The 17,899-nt window shown below is 40.4% G+C and overlaps 1 protein-coding gene across 4 annotated transcripts in view; it reads left to right on the forward strand.

Moving 5' to 3' along the window:
- DIAPH2 (diaphanous related formin 2) overlaps positions 1-15,581 on the forward strand; it is a 737,850-nt gene extending 722,269 nt beyond the window's left edge. For all 4 annotated transcript variants that reach the window (XM_051967764.1, XM_051967765.1, XM_051967766.1 and 1 more), the window contains one exon: positions 15,376-15,581. In XM_051967764.1, coding sequence (XP_051823724.1) covers positions 15,376-15,566 — 191 coding nt within the window. In that variant the 3' untranslated portion in view covers positions 15,567-15,581. The remainder of the gene's footprint in view (positions 1-15,375) is intronic.
- Positions 15,582-17,899: the final 2,318 nt, after the last annotated feature.

The raw sequence follows: 17,899 nt of genomic DNA on the forward strand, positions 1-17,899 counted from the left end.
CTAGAGTCATCTTAGATATAAAGGGGTATGTGGGGCACTCGGAAATCAGGATCCTGGAAGCTCTAGGGCAAGGCATGCAGATTTGAACGGTTTAAGTACTTCAGGGCATGGTCTCTGGTCCAGGTGATAGTGAAAAGATGGCTAGGGAGAAGAAGTGTAGAGAGCTTTTTCTAGGAGTTTGACTAAGGGAGGAGACATAGAGAACGAAACCTAAAGAGAGTGGGTGGGATCTAGTGAAACTTTTTTTTTTCTTTACAAATAGAAGGTACTAAGACATGTTTGCAGGAAGCAGGAAGAGAAGCAGTAGATAAAGAGAGTGAAGGTGAGAGTGAAAAGGAGGACGATTATGATTTCATCCTGATGGAAAAGGTGGGAGGGGTGAGATTTAAGGATTATCTAGAGGTGCTGGCCTTGGCAAAGGGAAGGACTGTCTTTGTATCAGAGACTGAAGTAAAGGAGAGAGTGGGGAATGAATGCTGATATCGGATGGTCAGAAGGGGAGAAGAGGAAAAAAGTGTCATCATGAGTGATGGCTTCTGTTCTCTGAGTAAAATATGAGGCAAGGTCCTCAGCTAAGAGGCTGGGAGGAGAGAGAGATGTGGAAGGCTAGAGGAGAGAAGAGCTTTAGAACAGCTACTCTGGGAAATGGGATAGACATCAGTCCCCAAATCTGCCGCTTTTATCATGGGAGGTTCATTGTAGAAATGAATAGGTTCTCCACATTCTTTTTTTTGCTTTATAGAATACAGTCGAAATGTTATCTTAGCTTGTGAATGAGATAGGGTTACAAAGGTTTTTCAAATATCACAAGGGCCTTGAGAGGTAGAGAGTCTGCTTTCAACAATTGCTAATCCATTTCTTCCACTTCTCTTGCCAAAGAAAGCCACTTTGGCAATTTGAGGCCTCTCTCTGTCTGAAGGGAGAAGGCAATAGTCATCTTCTCCTTCTATTAAAGTCACCAGCTGCCACTCTTCAGCTAATGAAAATAGTCTTTGGGATTTCTTTCTGGATTGCAATTTCCCTTCAGAGCCTTAAATTAAATCAGCTTGGTTTTCTGAGATTTCACTGATGAGATTATATAGGACCAACTAAAAGAGCAGAGTGCTCTTAGGACATTGTTGCAGTAGTCCTAAATCTTAATGAAAGAATTAGTGTTTTCCCTTTCAACTCTTTGGGGGGATGGGGGTGAACCACTTGCTCAGTCTCCCCGACTTCTTAATAAGCAAGAGAGAAGTTTGATTTTGTTATTATTGACACCAGGAAAAACTAGGAGAAGGTAAAAATTGCTTTTGATCAGTGAAAAACATGCTAAATAAACCTTTTTTTTTTAGCATCTATTTCCTAAAAACTGGTGGTTTCACCTTTTAAAATACTCATCTGGGAATAATTTAGTAGTGTATAGTCTATGGTAATATAATTTACTGTTTCTAACCAGTAGGACTGTGGCTTTTTCGCATACACCAGCCCTAGCCATTGTAAGGGTCATTTCTCTGCTGCTTGTGTTCATTTTAACCTAACAATTAACACCAATAAACCACAGGTCACCTATCAGCTAGCATCACGCCATCCATAGGTAGAACCATTGGTTACAGCAAATGGTGAAGTTTCAAATACTTCAAATGTTCACTTACCTTGGCAGTATACTTTCCAAGGATGGCCCCATTGACAATGAGATTGGCACACACATTGCCAGAGTCAGGTCATTGTTTGGGAGGCTCCGAAGAAAAGTGTAGAAGAGAGGTAGTAGAATGACAACCAAACTGAAGGTCTACAGAACCATTCTGCTGGCTTTATTGGTTTTTTCCCCTGAAACTTGGACAGTATAACCGGTCTCATGCCAGGAAACTGAATCGCTTCCATTTGAATTGTCTTAGGAAGACTCTCAAGATCAACTGGGAATAAAGTGCCAGACAGTGAGTTCCTTTCTCGAACTAAACTTCCAAGCATTCCAACTCTCCTGCAGAGAGCACAACATTTGAACATTTTTACAACTCCATGGGGGTGGCCATACTGTTCAAATGCCAAATGTACACCTGCCAAAAGATTACTTTATGGAGAACTCATACAGAGCAAGTGATCATGAAGTGGTCAGAAAAAGTGATATAAGGACATTCTCAAGGTATCACTTAAGAACTTTAGAATTGATTGTGTGATGTAGGAGTCACTGGCACGGGACCTCCCAATATGGTGAAGTTGAAGGTGCTGTACTCGTTGAGCAGAGCAGAATCGAATTAGTCTGAAGAAAACACAAGACACGCAAAGTTAGAGAGTTCCCCCCCACAAAATGGTCACACAGTACGACCTGCGGCCAAGCATTCTGAGCTCGTAGCGGTCTGATCAGCCACAGCCAGGCATATTGTAACTCAACTCTTACATAGTGATGCTATTTTGGTCCTCTTCCAGAATGAAGGACAATCAGTGTTATGAAAGTTGGCTGTGCTAATAAATTTGTTATGAGGAAACACTTCTTTAATCTTTTTCCCTGTTCCTGAGATACATTTCATGTCAAACAAGCAGAGTTTTTCACAGGGCATTAACGTGATAGCACGCATGATGAACAAAATCTGTGTTTGGCCCCTGACTAGAAGCTCTCCTTTCCCAAACCAGACCAGTTAACCTTACATGGAAAAGAATCACAGCTTGCATAGTTGCGTGTGGACTTTTTTTTTTTTAAGTTACATGACTATCCATCTCAGATGCTTTATTGGTGCAGAATTATGTAAGATAATTTCCCATCTTATTTCTGGTGTCCCTACAGCAAGCCTTTGTATGAAAAGCTTCTAGGTTAGTCTTGCTGAAATATCTACATCAACTGTCACTTCCCTACTAGAAACTCAATAACTCCTTTGGCTTCCAGAATGTTGAACCTGCCTTTCAGTACTCAGGCTAATCTGTCTTTCCAGTCAATCTGAATTTCCTCTACTGATCAACCCCAGGCCTTCATTTTAGTAATTCTGGTTTTCCTCACTATCCTGTAGTCTCACATACTCCTTTCTAACCCTGAGATTTGGTTCACATACTTGACCCTTTCTGAAATTCCCTTCCTGATCCAATTTTTCCAGGAGATGTCTACCCAATGCTCTCCCAAATTTATCTTCCCAGTTTTCTGAATTGCTGTGGCATTCTCTGAATTCCTCTTTTGATATTTAATCATCCACTTGCATGGTGACATAATTATTTCATGATTCAGTGCAGGAAAAGGGAAGGTAGATTAGGAGTCAAAAAATCTGTTTTCACATGGTTCCTCTTTCATCAGTTTACTCATCTCTAAGATGGAAAGGTCAAACTAAATGACATCTTTGGTCTCTTCTAAATTCTTCCCCCTGAGAAGAATCGTGACTCCTTTGGGTCTTCATGCACATCTCTTGCCACTTTTAGGACCTAGTTTCTTCATCTGTTAAGTGAATGAATTGGAATAGTTGTTTGACATCTCAGCCACTTGGTGAATTTACCGATTGTCTCGGTGGAGACTCTTTTCTCAGATTGTAGGAAGGAAGGGTTGATTGCCTGCTATGATCCATGCCTTGTGCAATTCTTTGCAAGTATTATCTCATTTGATCTTCATAACAACCTTGGGAAGGAGGCACCATTATTTTCCCCATTTTACAGATGAGAAACTGAAGCAGTCAGAGAGAAGTTAAGTGATTTGCTCAGAGTCACATAGCTAGTAAATGTCCAAGAATGGTTTTGAACTTGGGTCTGTCCTCCTGAGTTCTCTGCCGCTGTCCTCAAATCTAGCTGTCTGATGATAGGTGGAGAGCAAGCAGGCCTCAGTTGTTTTTTTTAAATATCCTGTCACCTCTTAAGTAAAAGAATAGGGGCAGCTACGTGGTGTGGTGGACAGAGCACCAGCCCTGAAGCCAGGAGGACATGAGTTCAAATCTGGTCTCAGACATTTAACACTTCCTGGTTGTGTGACAAGTCACTTAACCCCAATTGTGTCAGCAAAAAAAAAAAAAAAAAAAAAAAAAAAAAAAAAAAAAAAAAAAAAAAAAAAGAAGAAGAAGAAGAAAGAAAGAGGTCAGTCAATATTTTGCTGAGGTTTTGATTCAGTAATCAGTTCCATTCACCCTTAGGAAAGCTCTCCCTTCTCCTTTCAAGCTTACTTGCCAACATCAAAGTCAAGTTGTAAAGATCTAGTAAATTGGTAGTTAATCCCTAATCTTCCTAATCCCTGACAGATAAACTGCTAGCAGATCCCAGGGGTTATTTTCCCCCTTCCAGAAAACACTATAGTGATTTAAATCAGTAATTAAAAGGCATCTGATAACTATAGGCAATCTAAAGGATTGGGAGTGGATTTAGGATTTGATTGGTTTAGAGAACTCCTGGGTGAGAAAACTTTTTCCTGACACAGTTTACAGCCTTGAAGAGTGCCTAGAGCCTTGCAAGGTTAAGTAGTTTAGCTAGACCACTGAGTGTCCAAGGACTTCCATCCAGGTCTTCCTGACTTATAGGATATCTATACACCAGTCGATGCTGCCTCTCCATAATGTGTCAAAATCTTAACAAGGACAAGTTTTAGATTAAAGAAACAAATTCATTCCAAGATCCTAGCGGACCTGTTATCTTGGGAATATACCAGTTTACAATGTGAAGTCCCAAAGAATGGAAGTCCTAAAGTATCCATACCCGCTTTTGATTTTGTGGGCTTTTAGCTAGTTATTTGAAAATAATTTTCAACTGATCAATTTGCACAATATCACACAACATTTAGGAATTGGCATGTCTAAGATAAGAAACAGGAAGTAGTATAAAATTACAAATTGACTCTTAAAAATAGAATTCACCAAATAGCTTAGTATTTACTTAGTAATCTGTGATGCTATACTTTGTCTGAGGAACTCCACCCCATGTGAGGTTCTCGATCTGCTACCATCACTCAGTAACCTCTCCTCCTTTGTGGTGCTTCACTCAATCCATATGTGGCAACTAAAGTAATTCTTGATGACTGTTATCTGCACAATTCTGAGACATAACCTTCTCTTTCCTCAGTGGATTCAGTACCTGGTTCAGAGTCCTTCTTGCAAGACCTCCTCTAGATATACCACTGTCATTGCCTGGCTCTTTATTTGTTTGGTATCAAAATAGAATGTTGAAAAGAGCTTCCTCCAAATTTTACTGTCATTTCATGACTTCAATTGATACAGATATCAGAAAAACAGTAGTCACCTATTGTGTGCCAGGCTCAGTGTTAAGTGCTGGGAATAGTTAAGAAATTGTAAAAAAATAAAATAAAATAACATAAAATAACAGTCCCTTACCTCAAGAAACTCACTTTCTACTGGTGGAGACAACATGTAATAGCCATGTACAACAAGCTACCAATGTGATAAATTAGGGATGTTCTCAGAGGAAATGAAGACTAAGGAAAACTGGGGGTGCTGTCTTTTAAACAGTGGGACTTTTGCTGAGATCTGAAGAAAGTTAGGGAAGCCAGGAAGCAGAGATGAAGTGGTAGAGCATTGTGGGCATGGGGACCATGCTGAAGCTCGGCATTGGAAGGCAGGGCACGTTGGATGCTAAGTGTCACTGGATTGAAGAGTAAATCCAGGGGAATAGGGCATAAGACACCTAGAAAGATAGGAAGGGGTCAAGTTATGGAGAACTTTCAAAACCCCAAAGAACTGTTTATATTAGATCCTGAAGATAGTAGAGTCACTGGAGTATATTGAATAGGATTCACAAAAAAAAATATTTCAAGATCACTTTAAAATATTAAATATTTGGAATATTGAATGTGGCAGATTTTACCCAGAAGCAAAAGTGGTTTTTCTGGTAAGCTTTAACTTTCAGGTCTTTTGAATGTCAGTTTCTTGACAGAATGTTTAAGGCTCTTCTCTAATCTTGCAGAGGGCCATCTCCAGTCATCTTGATCTATCTCTTGCCACTGGACCCAGATGGCTCTGGAGGGGAAAGAGAGTGGGGTGACCTTGTACAGCCCTCCTTGACTTCAGACCGATTCACTTGTTTGTCGTGGCATCACTTCCCTGATGTCATGGTCCTATAGCACTAAGGACTAACAACAACAACTGACCAAAAAAATGGGAAAAAAAGAATAAAATTATTATCTTTTATTACTATGTGAGCCATAGTTTATTGTAATGGCTATCTCATCCCAGGCAAACTTTCAGGAACTGGTCGAAAATCTCTGTGGAAATGTCACCATTCTTTTGGATTACCAATGACATATTTTAAAATATTTCAAGGAAAGTGAGTATGTTGAACCAGCCACCTGTAATCACACAAATTATAAATCAGTTTTAATCTTTTAGATTTTTTGACTGTACCAAGTAAGTAGGCCTGTATAGGGTGACTGTACTGGGAGCATCTGGGCTGAAATTAGGTACCATAGGGGAAGGAAGGAAAAAGGAGAAAAGACCATTAGACTGAATTCCATGAGAGCAAGGAATGCTTTTTACTTTTCTTTATATCCTTCATGAGCACAGTGCCTGGCACAGTAGGTGCTTAATAAATGCTTAATTACTGAGTGACCAAAAAAGATAAAGTATATGACTAAAGCGGGAAGAGAATGCCGTTGAGAGAGGCCTTTACAGCTTTGCCTAGCACCAATTTTGTTCAATTGGATTGAATGACTAAAAGAGAAAAGAAAAAAGAATGGGTAGTGACTTCCTTCCAAACTTTGTATTCTTTAGACCTTTGAATTGTTTTTTTAATTAAATGATCATGTAGAGTAAATGATCTGGACAGCAGAATTTATCTGTTAGCGGATACTACTGTCATCTGCCACAGTTGGAAACCTGTCTCTTTCTTATTTGCCTTTTTGAGCCTGAACAGTCCTTAACTTTGTAATCTCCAAGTAGCCCCTCTGAGAGTTTAGGTGAAATAACCAGGGTAGTAATTCTTTAGTTAAGAGTAGCTTTCATCATGAAACTGCACTTTGGGGTTTTACCTTACACATGGAAAACAGTTTCCTGTCTGGGACCAACAGATAAGATAGGTACAGAGTTGGCAGCTAACGGGTTTTCCTTCCCTATGGCTTCAACTTTAATTGCTTTGAGATTAATTTGACTTTGCAGTATATGCACTGTGTACCACCTTACCCTGGGAGCCAAATGTTTGTCTGTTTTTGCTTTACCAATTTTCAACTCCTGAATATAAAGTAAAGTAAATAAAATAAACTTCTTTGCCCTTAGCTCATCCTATGGTTTCTAGTCATTTCTTCCACATTCCTGGTCCCTCATTTCCCCCTTGCATATTTTCTTCTTTTGAACAGTGACATCTGCTTTCTTGGTGTCCCTGAGAACCTTCTCTATCCTTATACATGCCCTCTTTGAATCTCTTTGGGATAATTCTTTAATTTTCCTAAACTCTCTACATGGCCATAACTTCATAGTCTATTATCTTAGTTACCATCTGTTTGTTTTCTGAGGCTCCATTATCCCTATTCTTCTTCCAATTTCAATTAAGCAACACACACACACACACACACACACACATACACACACACACACACTCACAACTTGACATACAAAGCTATCCTATCAACTAAAGGATCCCTGCCTTCTGTAGAATGCTGGGTTAAAAACAACAACTTGTCTTCCCTCTTGATGTTCTATTTATCTAGCAATTCCCTATGTTGCTGGATTTCTTTTCTTTGAATCATTCCTGATGTTATGAGCACTATTATCTACCAGCATTAAGTCCCAATTACAGGTATTACTTTAGCTGTGTTTTTGCAGCCTTCTTCTGACTTTCCATTACTGGATACCCTTTGTTCCACTTTGTATTATACAGTTGGACAAAATGTCAGGCCCATGCCCTCATTTTTATCTGCCCAAAGATGGGATTTAGTCTTCCTTTTCTTTTATGAGTGAACAGCCTTCTGTATCTTGCTGTGTGTTTCTTACTCTAGATCAGGCTGGATAGATAGTATTGAAAAAATTGAATCTAATGCTGGGTTTTTTGGACCATTCCACTTTCCACAGCTTGCTTATTATTATATTTCTTCCTTCCATTAGATCACTTTGCTGACATTGTTCACAAACTCAAATTTTTCTCCACTGCTTGGTCTTTGGCTGATAATACCAAAACTGAAAACTTTTTGTTGCCCGGAGTTCTATGGAAAGTTTTGTCATTACACATGAAATTTGTATTCTTAAGAATACAATTCATGGCTACTTCCTTCTAGCTCAGCTGTTGTTAACTTGTAGTCCCCCTAAGAACATCCCCCCAAAGGGATCTGTGGATAAATCCTAGGGATTCTGTGAACTTGAATGGGAAAAAAGGTAAATCTTTATTTTCACTAACCTCTAACTAAAATTTAACATTTCCTTCCATTATAAATATAGTCAACAAACATTATTCTGAAAAGGGGTCCGTGGACTTCCCCAACTGCCAAAAGGATTTATAACATAAGAAAAGCTTAAGATCTCCTGCTCTAGCACTACTTCTATCTGCTCTTGCAACTCCTAATGACATTGAACCTCTTGGAGAAAAAGTCATAAAATATTCCTTATTTTGTGAAACTTCATTTCTCCCTTTGCTGCCATCATTCAACAACTACTCTTCTTTTGATGTTCACTTAATTTTTTTTTATCATATTCAGATCGTGATGGCTTTTGTGTACTGATCTCCAGGTCATTCTCCCTCCTTTCTTAAAGAGTTCAGCATCTGGCTCATTGTTTTCTTCTCCTCAGCTCATTGCCTTTTACTGGGGGATGTTGTTATTCCAAGGACACGGTATTATTTAGAGGAAGTTAGGTGTCAGTGAATATAAGTTGTTGGAAGGAATATAAAAGGTAGAGTTACAGGATAAACTCTAGTTCATTTTGTATGTGATGGGAATCCTGAAGGGTCCAGTAAAAGGGGCAGGTAGAATTGGAGTAAGACTCAATTAGAATAAGGATGTTGAGGATGAAAGGATTGGAACTTAGGGGTAAAAATACTTTATTTTATAAGCTACTCAGTCAGTTGCTAAATATCAAATGTCTACTTTGTGCCATGCACAATCAAGCAAAAGAATGCCTCTGCCCTCAGGGAGCTTACGATCAAATAGAGCAAAGAAATATGTATAAACAAGTGATCAAGTGATGTATAGACTGAGGGGAAACTAGGTAGCATAGTGGATAGAGTGCTAGATTTGGAATCCTGAGGAAAATCTAGGTTCAAACGCAGCCTCGGCCATTTACTAACTTTGTAATCCTGGGCAAGTCACTTCATCTTGTTTGCTTCTATAAAATGAGCTGGACAAGGCAAAGGCAAACTGCTCCAATATGCTTACCAAGAAAACCCCAAGTGGGATCATGGAGTATCATTGATCGACAACAATGAGAATTTACTAGCCATTTGAGGTAGGAGGAGGAAGGAGAAGTTTTAATGCTTCCATTGCATTTTAAGGTTTACAGAGGACTTTATTATCAAAGATTCTTTGAAGTAGATAGTATAGGTCCAAGTCTGGGCACACAGAAAAAACTCCAATGCTTTTTGGTCACTAATAGTTCCAAAGGAAGGAAGGAATGAAAAAAGCTCCATCTTCCAAACACCATACCCAGGAGAAGCATTGACACCCACCTCCATACTAAAACCCTGCCTTTTCATCACAGATCTCTCCTTTCCTCATCTGTTGCTGTGGAACCTGTTATCACCTGAACACTCCCATTGCTTCTGCTCAGCTCCTGTTGATAAACCTTGCACTGACGACTCCCTGGGACTTCCCAGACCTAAACACCTTTTCCTGGATACCACTGCTTAATATGTGCTGTTACTATTAGACTGTAGGCTCCTTGAAGGCAGAACTTTCTCCCTTTTGCTTTTGTATCCCCAACATTTGGCACATACTTCCTGGTAAGTGCTTAATTCACTCATAAATGGGTGGAGTTTTTCAGAAAGCTTTAATTCTGCATCTGAGTGTGCCATAGAACTACATTGATAAACTAAGTCAAGTATCTTCAGGCAGTGGTGGATTTGAATCCAGAAATATCGCTGTTTTTACTGGAGTACAAAACAAAAAACTACAAAACCCCTGGGTTTAAACATGAGTAGTTGTGAACTATGCACCTTGATCAGTGTAATCACATATCTCAGAAACTCTTATGCCCTTACTGAATTTCATTGAAATACCTTTAAAATTACTGATGGTGCACATACCTTTAGAAACTTTGATCAGTTGCCATCTTGTTTCAAACAGGCAAACTGAACTCCCAATTAAATTTATCTTGCTCTCCTTTATTGGAGTTATACATGTCATCAAAAACAGTCAACTTCTTCTAAATTTATTATAGAATAAATGAGAAAAAAAAGTGCCTTCTCTCAGTACATTATTTATGTTTTGCAAGAACATAAATGTGGGGTACTGATTTCTCTCTTTCTCTGCTTTTTCTCTTGTTCTCATTCTTCTCTTTCTTTTCTCTGTTTCTTTCTCTCTTCTCTTCTTCTCTCCTCTTTTTCTCCTTTCTCCTTCTCTCTAACCTCTCTCTGTATCTCTGCCTCTCTCCTCTCCTTTCTTTTTTTTCTCCCTCTCTCCTCTCCTTTCTTTTTCTCTCCCTCTTTCTTCATTACGCTCTCTCTCAATCCCTCTTCAACTCTCTCACTCACAGAAAACTTTTTGACAATCATTACAATAGTCTTTTTTTCAAGAAAAAATCTCAGGTGAGTAAATTATTTCATTTTAAATTCATCTTATATCGCAACGATAATTTTCAAGAAGAAAGTTAACAAGTAACTTAAAAGTCATTCCTTGCTTTGTGATTGAAACAGATAATCATTGGATTAAAATATACCTGTAATATTCATATTTCTCAAAAATTCTGCATGGCCTGACCCGGCATAACCACTGAAGGCTTATTTCCACCTTTCATTTTCCTTGTGTTTGTCAAGGGGCTATTGGATGTTCAGTTTCTTTCCTTTTATTCTTCCCTGGGGAAATTTTTGTTGTCATTAATTCGAAAGACTTGTCATTGGATAAACAATGCTGGCATTTCCATTCACTGAGCTCATCTGTAAAATGAAGGGGTTGAACTAGAAGGCTTGAGGTTCTTTTCAAGAGCTCACCTTTTCTTTCTTTCTAACAAATGTAACATCTTGAAGTGTCAAATGAAGAACATAATCAGAAATTGTCCCATCTTCTTTCAGGACTCTGTGTGTGTGTGTGTGTGTGTGTGTGTGTGTGTGTGTGTGTTAGAGACTGTACTTTTTATTCTCCAATTTGAGAGTGTTTCAATCTTTATTATCCTCCCAAATGGAAGGAATTGTTGAAAATAACTAAAGTGAAAGAATTACCCAGCAGAGTGATGACTACCATGGATCTTCAAGCAGGGGTTGGATGACCACTTGCTGAGGATGAGTTTGAAGGGATTCCCATTCAGGTTTCCTTTGGGCTAGATGGTTTCTTCACCGGGTAGGTTCCTTCCAATTTTGAGATGCTGTTGTTCTTTGATTCAGTTCAGCTGGCATTATAGAATTGACTATGTGGGTGGCAGGATGCTAGGATCTCAAGATACAGAGATAAACCTTCCCTGACTTCAAGGCCCTCATGTTCTAAGTCAGTCAGTCAACACTCATTGAGATCCCAATATGTAGCACCATCTGTGTTCAGCCCTGGGCATAGAGATAAGCAAAGGCAGCCTCAGCCCCCAGGACCTACCAACAACAAATATATGCAAAAGAGCATGTACTGCAGAAAGAGAAAACCATGACCCAAGTGAAGGCTTTAGGGTTAAGTGGGGCTGGAGAAAGTATGAAGGAAGCCAGGAAGTCAGCAGTCAGAGCTGAGGAGAGAGAATATTCGAGGTCTTGGAGAAGTGAAGGTAACCCTAAATGTGCGCTGGACTGTCCGGTTTGCAAATAGCCAGGAGGCCAGTGGCACTGATCAAAGAGCACCTGTTGGGGTAGAAGGTGTGCGAAGACTGGAAAGGGGCATGGGAGGGGAAGGGGAGTCATGTTACAGAGGGCTTTGAATGCCAGAGGACTGATTTTTTTATTGGTGAAATACACTGGAAGTGATGGGGAGACCATGGAATTTACTGAGTGTGGGGTTGGGGGTGACATGACCTGACTTGTGCTGTAGGAAAATCTCTTTGGGGGTTGAAAGCAGGATGGACTGGACTGAAGAGAAGGCTTGAGGCAGGCAGATCCATCAGCAGGCTATGGCAGTAATGCAAGCATGAAGGGACGAGAGCCTTGGTAAGGACGAAGGCCGCTTCCTCAGCTGAGATGGAAGTGAAAAAGGAGACAGTGGCAGAAGGCATCTGAGTGATAGGAGATGAGAAAAGGGGCAGGGGTGCAAGTTTGTGGGAGTTTGTTCTGTAAAACGTGAAACTTGTAGTAGACCCACTTAGAGCAGTGGCGTGATTTTCTCTATCCAACTTAACACCTCAGGGAAGCAACAACATTTGTAATCCTATATCTTTTATGCACTTAAAAATATTATTCTGATCAGGGGTTCAGGGGGGCTTTACTGACCTGCCAGACAAGTGCAGGACACACAAAGGTACAAGAACCCCTGATGAAAAACAAGGGAGAGATAGAAAGGGAGAGGGAGAGAGAGGAGAGGGGAGGGGAGGGGAAGAGAGGAGTGGAGAGAGAGAGAGAGAGAGAGAGAGAGAGAGAGAGAGAGAGAGAGAGAGAGAGAGAGCGCGCGAGCGCGCTCGCGCACTCTGAATCCTTCATTTCTTTGTCAGGAGGTAGACATTATGTTTTTTCATTAGTCCTCTGGATTCATGGTTGGTCATTACACTGGTCATCTGACTGCATAAAACTATAAGAAGACTGGAAAGGAAATAGTCGGGTTGTGAAGGGCCTTACAAACCAAAGAAAAGGTTTTCTATTTGATCCCAGAGTTAATAGGGAGCTACTAACTTTATTGAAGGAAGAGGCGACATAGTCAGACCTGCTGAAATCATGTTGGCAGCTAAGTGGAGAATGGATAGGAATGGGGAGAAAATTGAGGCTGGGAGACTAATTAGAAAGGTATTACAACAATACAAGTGAGAGAAGATGAGGGCCAGAATTAGGGTGTTCTCTGTGTGCTATGGGAAGCCAGAAGGGGATAGATATGAGAGAGATGTTGGGAAGGTAGAAATAATAAGATTTGACAAGTGATTAGTTCTGTGAGGTAAGTGAGTAAGGAATACCTGTCATAGGGAAATCTCATTACCCTCCAAGATTGAATCAACCTTGGTACTGTCTCATTTCATCAGTTTCATCCTTTTTGCCTCTCTGATTGGACCCTGTGCCCAGAGGGCAGAGACATGAACTTCAAAATCTCTGTTTAAAGAGGACACCCAGCCCCATCTTCTCCCCAGTCCCCACCAACTATGTTGCTTCTCCATCATGTCCCTCCATCCAGTCCCTTCTCCTCTCCTCTGATTTTTCAACTTTTTTGAGTACTTCCCCTTCTTCCATTAGTCTATAAGTTCCTTGAGGGCAAACATTGTCTTCTTATTTGCTTTCGTATCCCCAGAATTTAGCATTGAATCTGGCATGAAGTAGGCATAGTAAATGTTTATTGACTGAGAAAGCAAGAATGACACCCTTGAGTCTCGGTGACGTGAAAATTGGCCTGCTCTCAAGAACAATGGGGATGTTAGAGAAGAGAGTTCAGGGAGCAAAGTAATATGTACAATTTTGAACGTACTGAGTTTGAAATAGCTGTGGGACATCTAATTTGAGATGCCCCAAAATCAGTTGGGGATATGGGGTTGGAGTACAGAAGAAAGACTAGGCCAGGATATTTAGGCCTACTTAAAAATGAAAATTGAACCAATGAGAGTGGGAGAGAGTCCTGATATTCTAAAGGATTAGGGGCAAGGGGGACAGGAATCAGGAAAGACCTCATTAAATGATTATGAATACACAATTTGGATGATTGTCAGGTATGTTCTAGTGGATATTCCTTTCAGGTCTAGGTTGCATTAGATGGCCACTTTTCCAGCTCTCTAGTTGTGTGATTCTGTGACTTTTTTCAGGAGAGTTTGGCAGGAACAGAGAAACAGAGGTAGTGCATAGAAGCTGAAGGGTTTGGCCAGACAAGAATTGAAGTAGGAAGAAGGAATTAAAGAATTGCTAATAGTGTCTAGTTGAAATAGTTAGCCACTGGGGCATGATGGAGAATGGAGAGAAGGCAGATCCTATTAAGGTTTATCAACAGGGAGAGGAGAGTCTGCTGAATGACAGTGGCAAAGGGACACTCTGTAAGTAGGAGCAAGGCATGAAGAGTGTGGCCACGCTTCCTCCTTGCCTGATACCGCCATGCAGTGTCTCCTGAGCAAGCTCCCAATTGCTCATAGTCCAAAAGATAGAAAGAGGCCTAGCTAGAAGGGAAGTGGGTACCAGCTGGGGCCGTCCGAGAGGGCTCAGCCTGTTGGCAGACAATGGGCTGGGGATGGATCAGGCTGAGGTAGGCAGCAAGGGATGAGACTGGAGAGAAAATCAGAGTGTTTCAGCAGATCATGGATCCAAGGATGACTTTCCAGAGAGAGTTTCAGAAGTAGAATCAGATTCACCCACTTTGTTTTCCATGCATTAGGAGGCAGTTTTACTGGTCTCCTTTCTTTTAGAGAGTTCACAAAACAATAGAGTTGATGGTCATTTAAACTGAAAGAGCAAGATTCCAAGGCACTGTTCAGACTTTTTCTTTCCATCGACCAAGTACGACAGGTTAAAAGAGGAAAAAACTGTTGAAAAATGTGTTTGAGATATTTTCCTAGACACGGTTTATATAACAAAAAGACTCTTTGACATATACTTTCTTAGCTACAAGATTTAGAAAAGTAAGGGTTTTTTCTGAGTCGCAGAGTGGGGGGAGAAGGGGAGAAAGAATTTGTTTCTGGATGCCATCTCTGTCTTTAGAATGGCTGTGTTATTCAAATAATACTGGTCAACTTTTCCTCCCTGCTGATGTCAGCCTTGTGGAATGGGCAAATGGAAGGGTTAAGCTGAAATAAAATGGAAATGTGTTTTGCAAACAGTGTCTTTGGAGATCATAGCTGATGACAGCTGAATGCTTGCTGTATTAATACAATCAGTATTTAACCTTGTATAACTCTGCCTCATCAAAGAACTCCCTCGGCATTGATTGCATTAAAGGAGACCAGTGGTTTCTCCCTTTGGAGCATTTTCGAAGAATCTTCATAGGAAGCTCACCGATCAGCTAGTGTTTATCTGCATCTCAAGCCATCAGCAGTAGTACAAAGGATCAGGACTTCCAGTTGAAAAGATGAATTTTGCTTAATGGTATATAATAAACACAGTAGTCAGTCCATGGTACCAAAGAGTAATAGGAGCCATGTTGTTTAAAAAAAAAATCTGTGTCTTGAAATGAGGGATATTATGCAAATCTGACATCTCCAGCATTTAAATTTTTTTCTCATTTGGAATGCTCCAGGATTAATTCTGCTTTCTCTTTTCTTTTAGAGGGTGAGACAGGTGTGATGGATAATCTGCTGGAGGCCCTGCAGTCAGGTGCAGCTTTCCGAGATCGAAGGAAGCGCATCCAGAGAAATCCAGGTAGGCCATCCCTCCATACAAGCTCCTCCCCAACATGTCACAGAACAGCCTGTCCTAGAGGCTTTGCCTCACTGGGCTCAGCCCACAGCTATGCTTAGATAAGTTCAACAGGCTACCCACATGACATCACAAGGTTTGACTTATAGTTTCAAAAAACACTTAATCCCATCTAGAGTGAGGGCTCAAAACTGCACTCAGTTCTGCATATTTTAAGTTGTCATTTTCTGAGTTTCTTGCTTGATGAGATGGACATTTCCAATCCCGAGGAGAATGAAATTGTTAAGTGAGATTTGCCATAGAGATGTCACAATGGTGTTTTGCAGGTGAGTGGACTGCCATGCAGCCCCTGATCTTGCTTTTTTATTTTGTAAACCCTCTCAATTTTCAGCTATCCAAAGCGCAACCCAGGTAAGCTCAGAAGTCGGAAAACCCTCTCACCTTTTACCTTTGGCTTTGGGATCTGTTTCCTGTCTGACGTTTGAATGGGAATCTGTGGGGTTCAATTGAAGCGGCTCTTTAGAGAATGGAAGCAGGAGTCACCTTTTCCTTTCCCTTGTCCCTAGTGGAAAGGGACTTTTGTGGGTCACAGACCATGGATACAGAGACTCTGCTAAGCTGCCTTGCCTTCCCTTTCCTGAATTAGCTAAAGAATAACCAAGCGCTTGGATACAAAAGGCTTACTGCTGGATTTCCAGCTGTACTGGGAAGTAAACAAAAATAGAGGAGAGTGAGTAGTGTCAGCAAAGGGCCTTCTCGCCTGCTTTACTTCCTAATTAGGTCCGCTCAGACAAAATTGCAGTAGTGTTGGCTTGGATAGACCACGTGTCGGATAATATATTTTCAGATATTGGCACATTGGCTGCAGATGAATTAGAGACAGCGGCATGTCAGCAAGATAGAAAGCAGTAAATATTAAAGCAATTTTATTCTGTTGAATGGTTGAAAGAAATGATCTGCCATGTACAGCTGCCCATAGGAACCCACCTAAAGAAGAAAGGAACAGCTAATGGGTTGGATAAGTTGGCAGAAATCTGAAATGCAGATTTTTCTCTGTGCTTGATAATTAAAGATCAGGGCAAGCGGCAGTGGGCATTCTGGTGCTCATCCGTTCCGCCATTAGTATTCTGTTCAGTTAGACTTGAGTCTCTAGTCACGGCATGCTTGCGGTATAACAGACGCTATGCAGCCTATACCCCAAATGTGCTCTTTTTCCTATTTGAAATACATTCTCTTGAAAGAAGGTATTAGAATAATTTAGCTTTCTCTTGTCTGAGATTTCCTGAGTTCTTAAAATTTATTTTAAGTGTTGATGGGAAATTATTTGCCCAAGGGTACCTATGAATATGCTTTCTTGCTAATTGGGTTACTTTCCCAGAAAAGATTAGTTCTGAGATAAGTTTGGATTGAGGGAAGACTGGTGGTTTGGCAGGTTGGAATGGCATGGAGATAAGAGACAGGAGAAGGTAGTAAAGGAAATTAAATGTTGTCTTAGAATGTACAAATTAATTTTGTTCCCTCCCATGCTTAGTAATAGTACCTTAGCTGCGCTGCTATTTCCTGAACTATCACAGCAGAAACACAGAGAAAAAGAAAGAGTACGAATTATTTCAGTACCGACCCAGTTGTACTTCTTAAAAGGAAAGCTACTCTACTTCTCTTATGTTTTTGTAAGTTGTTTTTTCAGTGGGCCAAAGCCATTTTAAAATGAGAAAGAAAGCAAATAGAGACAGAGATGGAATCAGGGACACGAGTAGAGGGCATCAGCTCAGACAAGGAGAGCAAGAGCTACCTTCTCTTCTCAGGCTGGAGCAAAGGGAGAGAAATTAACCTGTGGAAAATGTGAAGGGGTGGGGGCGGGCAGAACTGCTTGTTGGAAGGTCATCTGCTAGGCCGAGAGGCAAAGAGGCCCTATAGATTTCCAAAGCATGGACTCCTGATAATCTGGATTTTGTTTGTGACTCACCAATTAAAGGTATTCCGCATCCAGAACACTTTCACATCCTTCCCTCCTTGAATTTCTTTATGTATCCAGTCTGTATATGGTAAGAGTTTTTATTGCTGTAGAATTGCTTTAGCCTGGTGCCTTCTTAACTATTGATCACTAATTTGACCATATCTAGATTTTTATGGGTAGTTCTAATCACTTTAAAGAGGCAGTAACATTGTGAAAAAAAAAAAAAGAAAAAGTAACAAAGAAATAAGTGGAAAGATATGGATTCCAATTCTGTCTTAGAGTTAGGAAACTGGACTTGATAATCTCTAAGGGCTTTTCCAGCCCTACATTGGTGATCCTTTGATACCGAAATTTTCACAGGAGAGCCCCAAGGGAAAACTCGATTTATAGCATGGAAAAAAGAGAAAATCCTAGAGGCAATATGTGTGTGTATGTATATATATGCATATGTATATGTATTTATCTCAGCAAGATAAC

This window comes from Antechinus flavipes, chromosome X (assembly GCF_016432865.1).
Source record: "Antechinus flavipes isolate AdamAnt ecotype Samford, QLD, Australia chromosome X, AdamAnt_v2, whole genome shotgun sequence".
NCBI classification, from domain to species: Eukaryota; Metazoa; Chordata; class Mammalia; order Dasyuromorphia; family Dasyuridae; genus Antechinus; species Antechinus flavipes.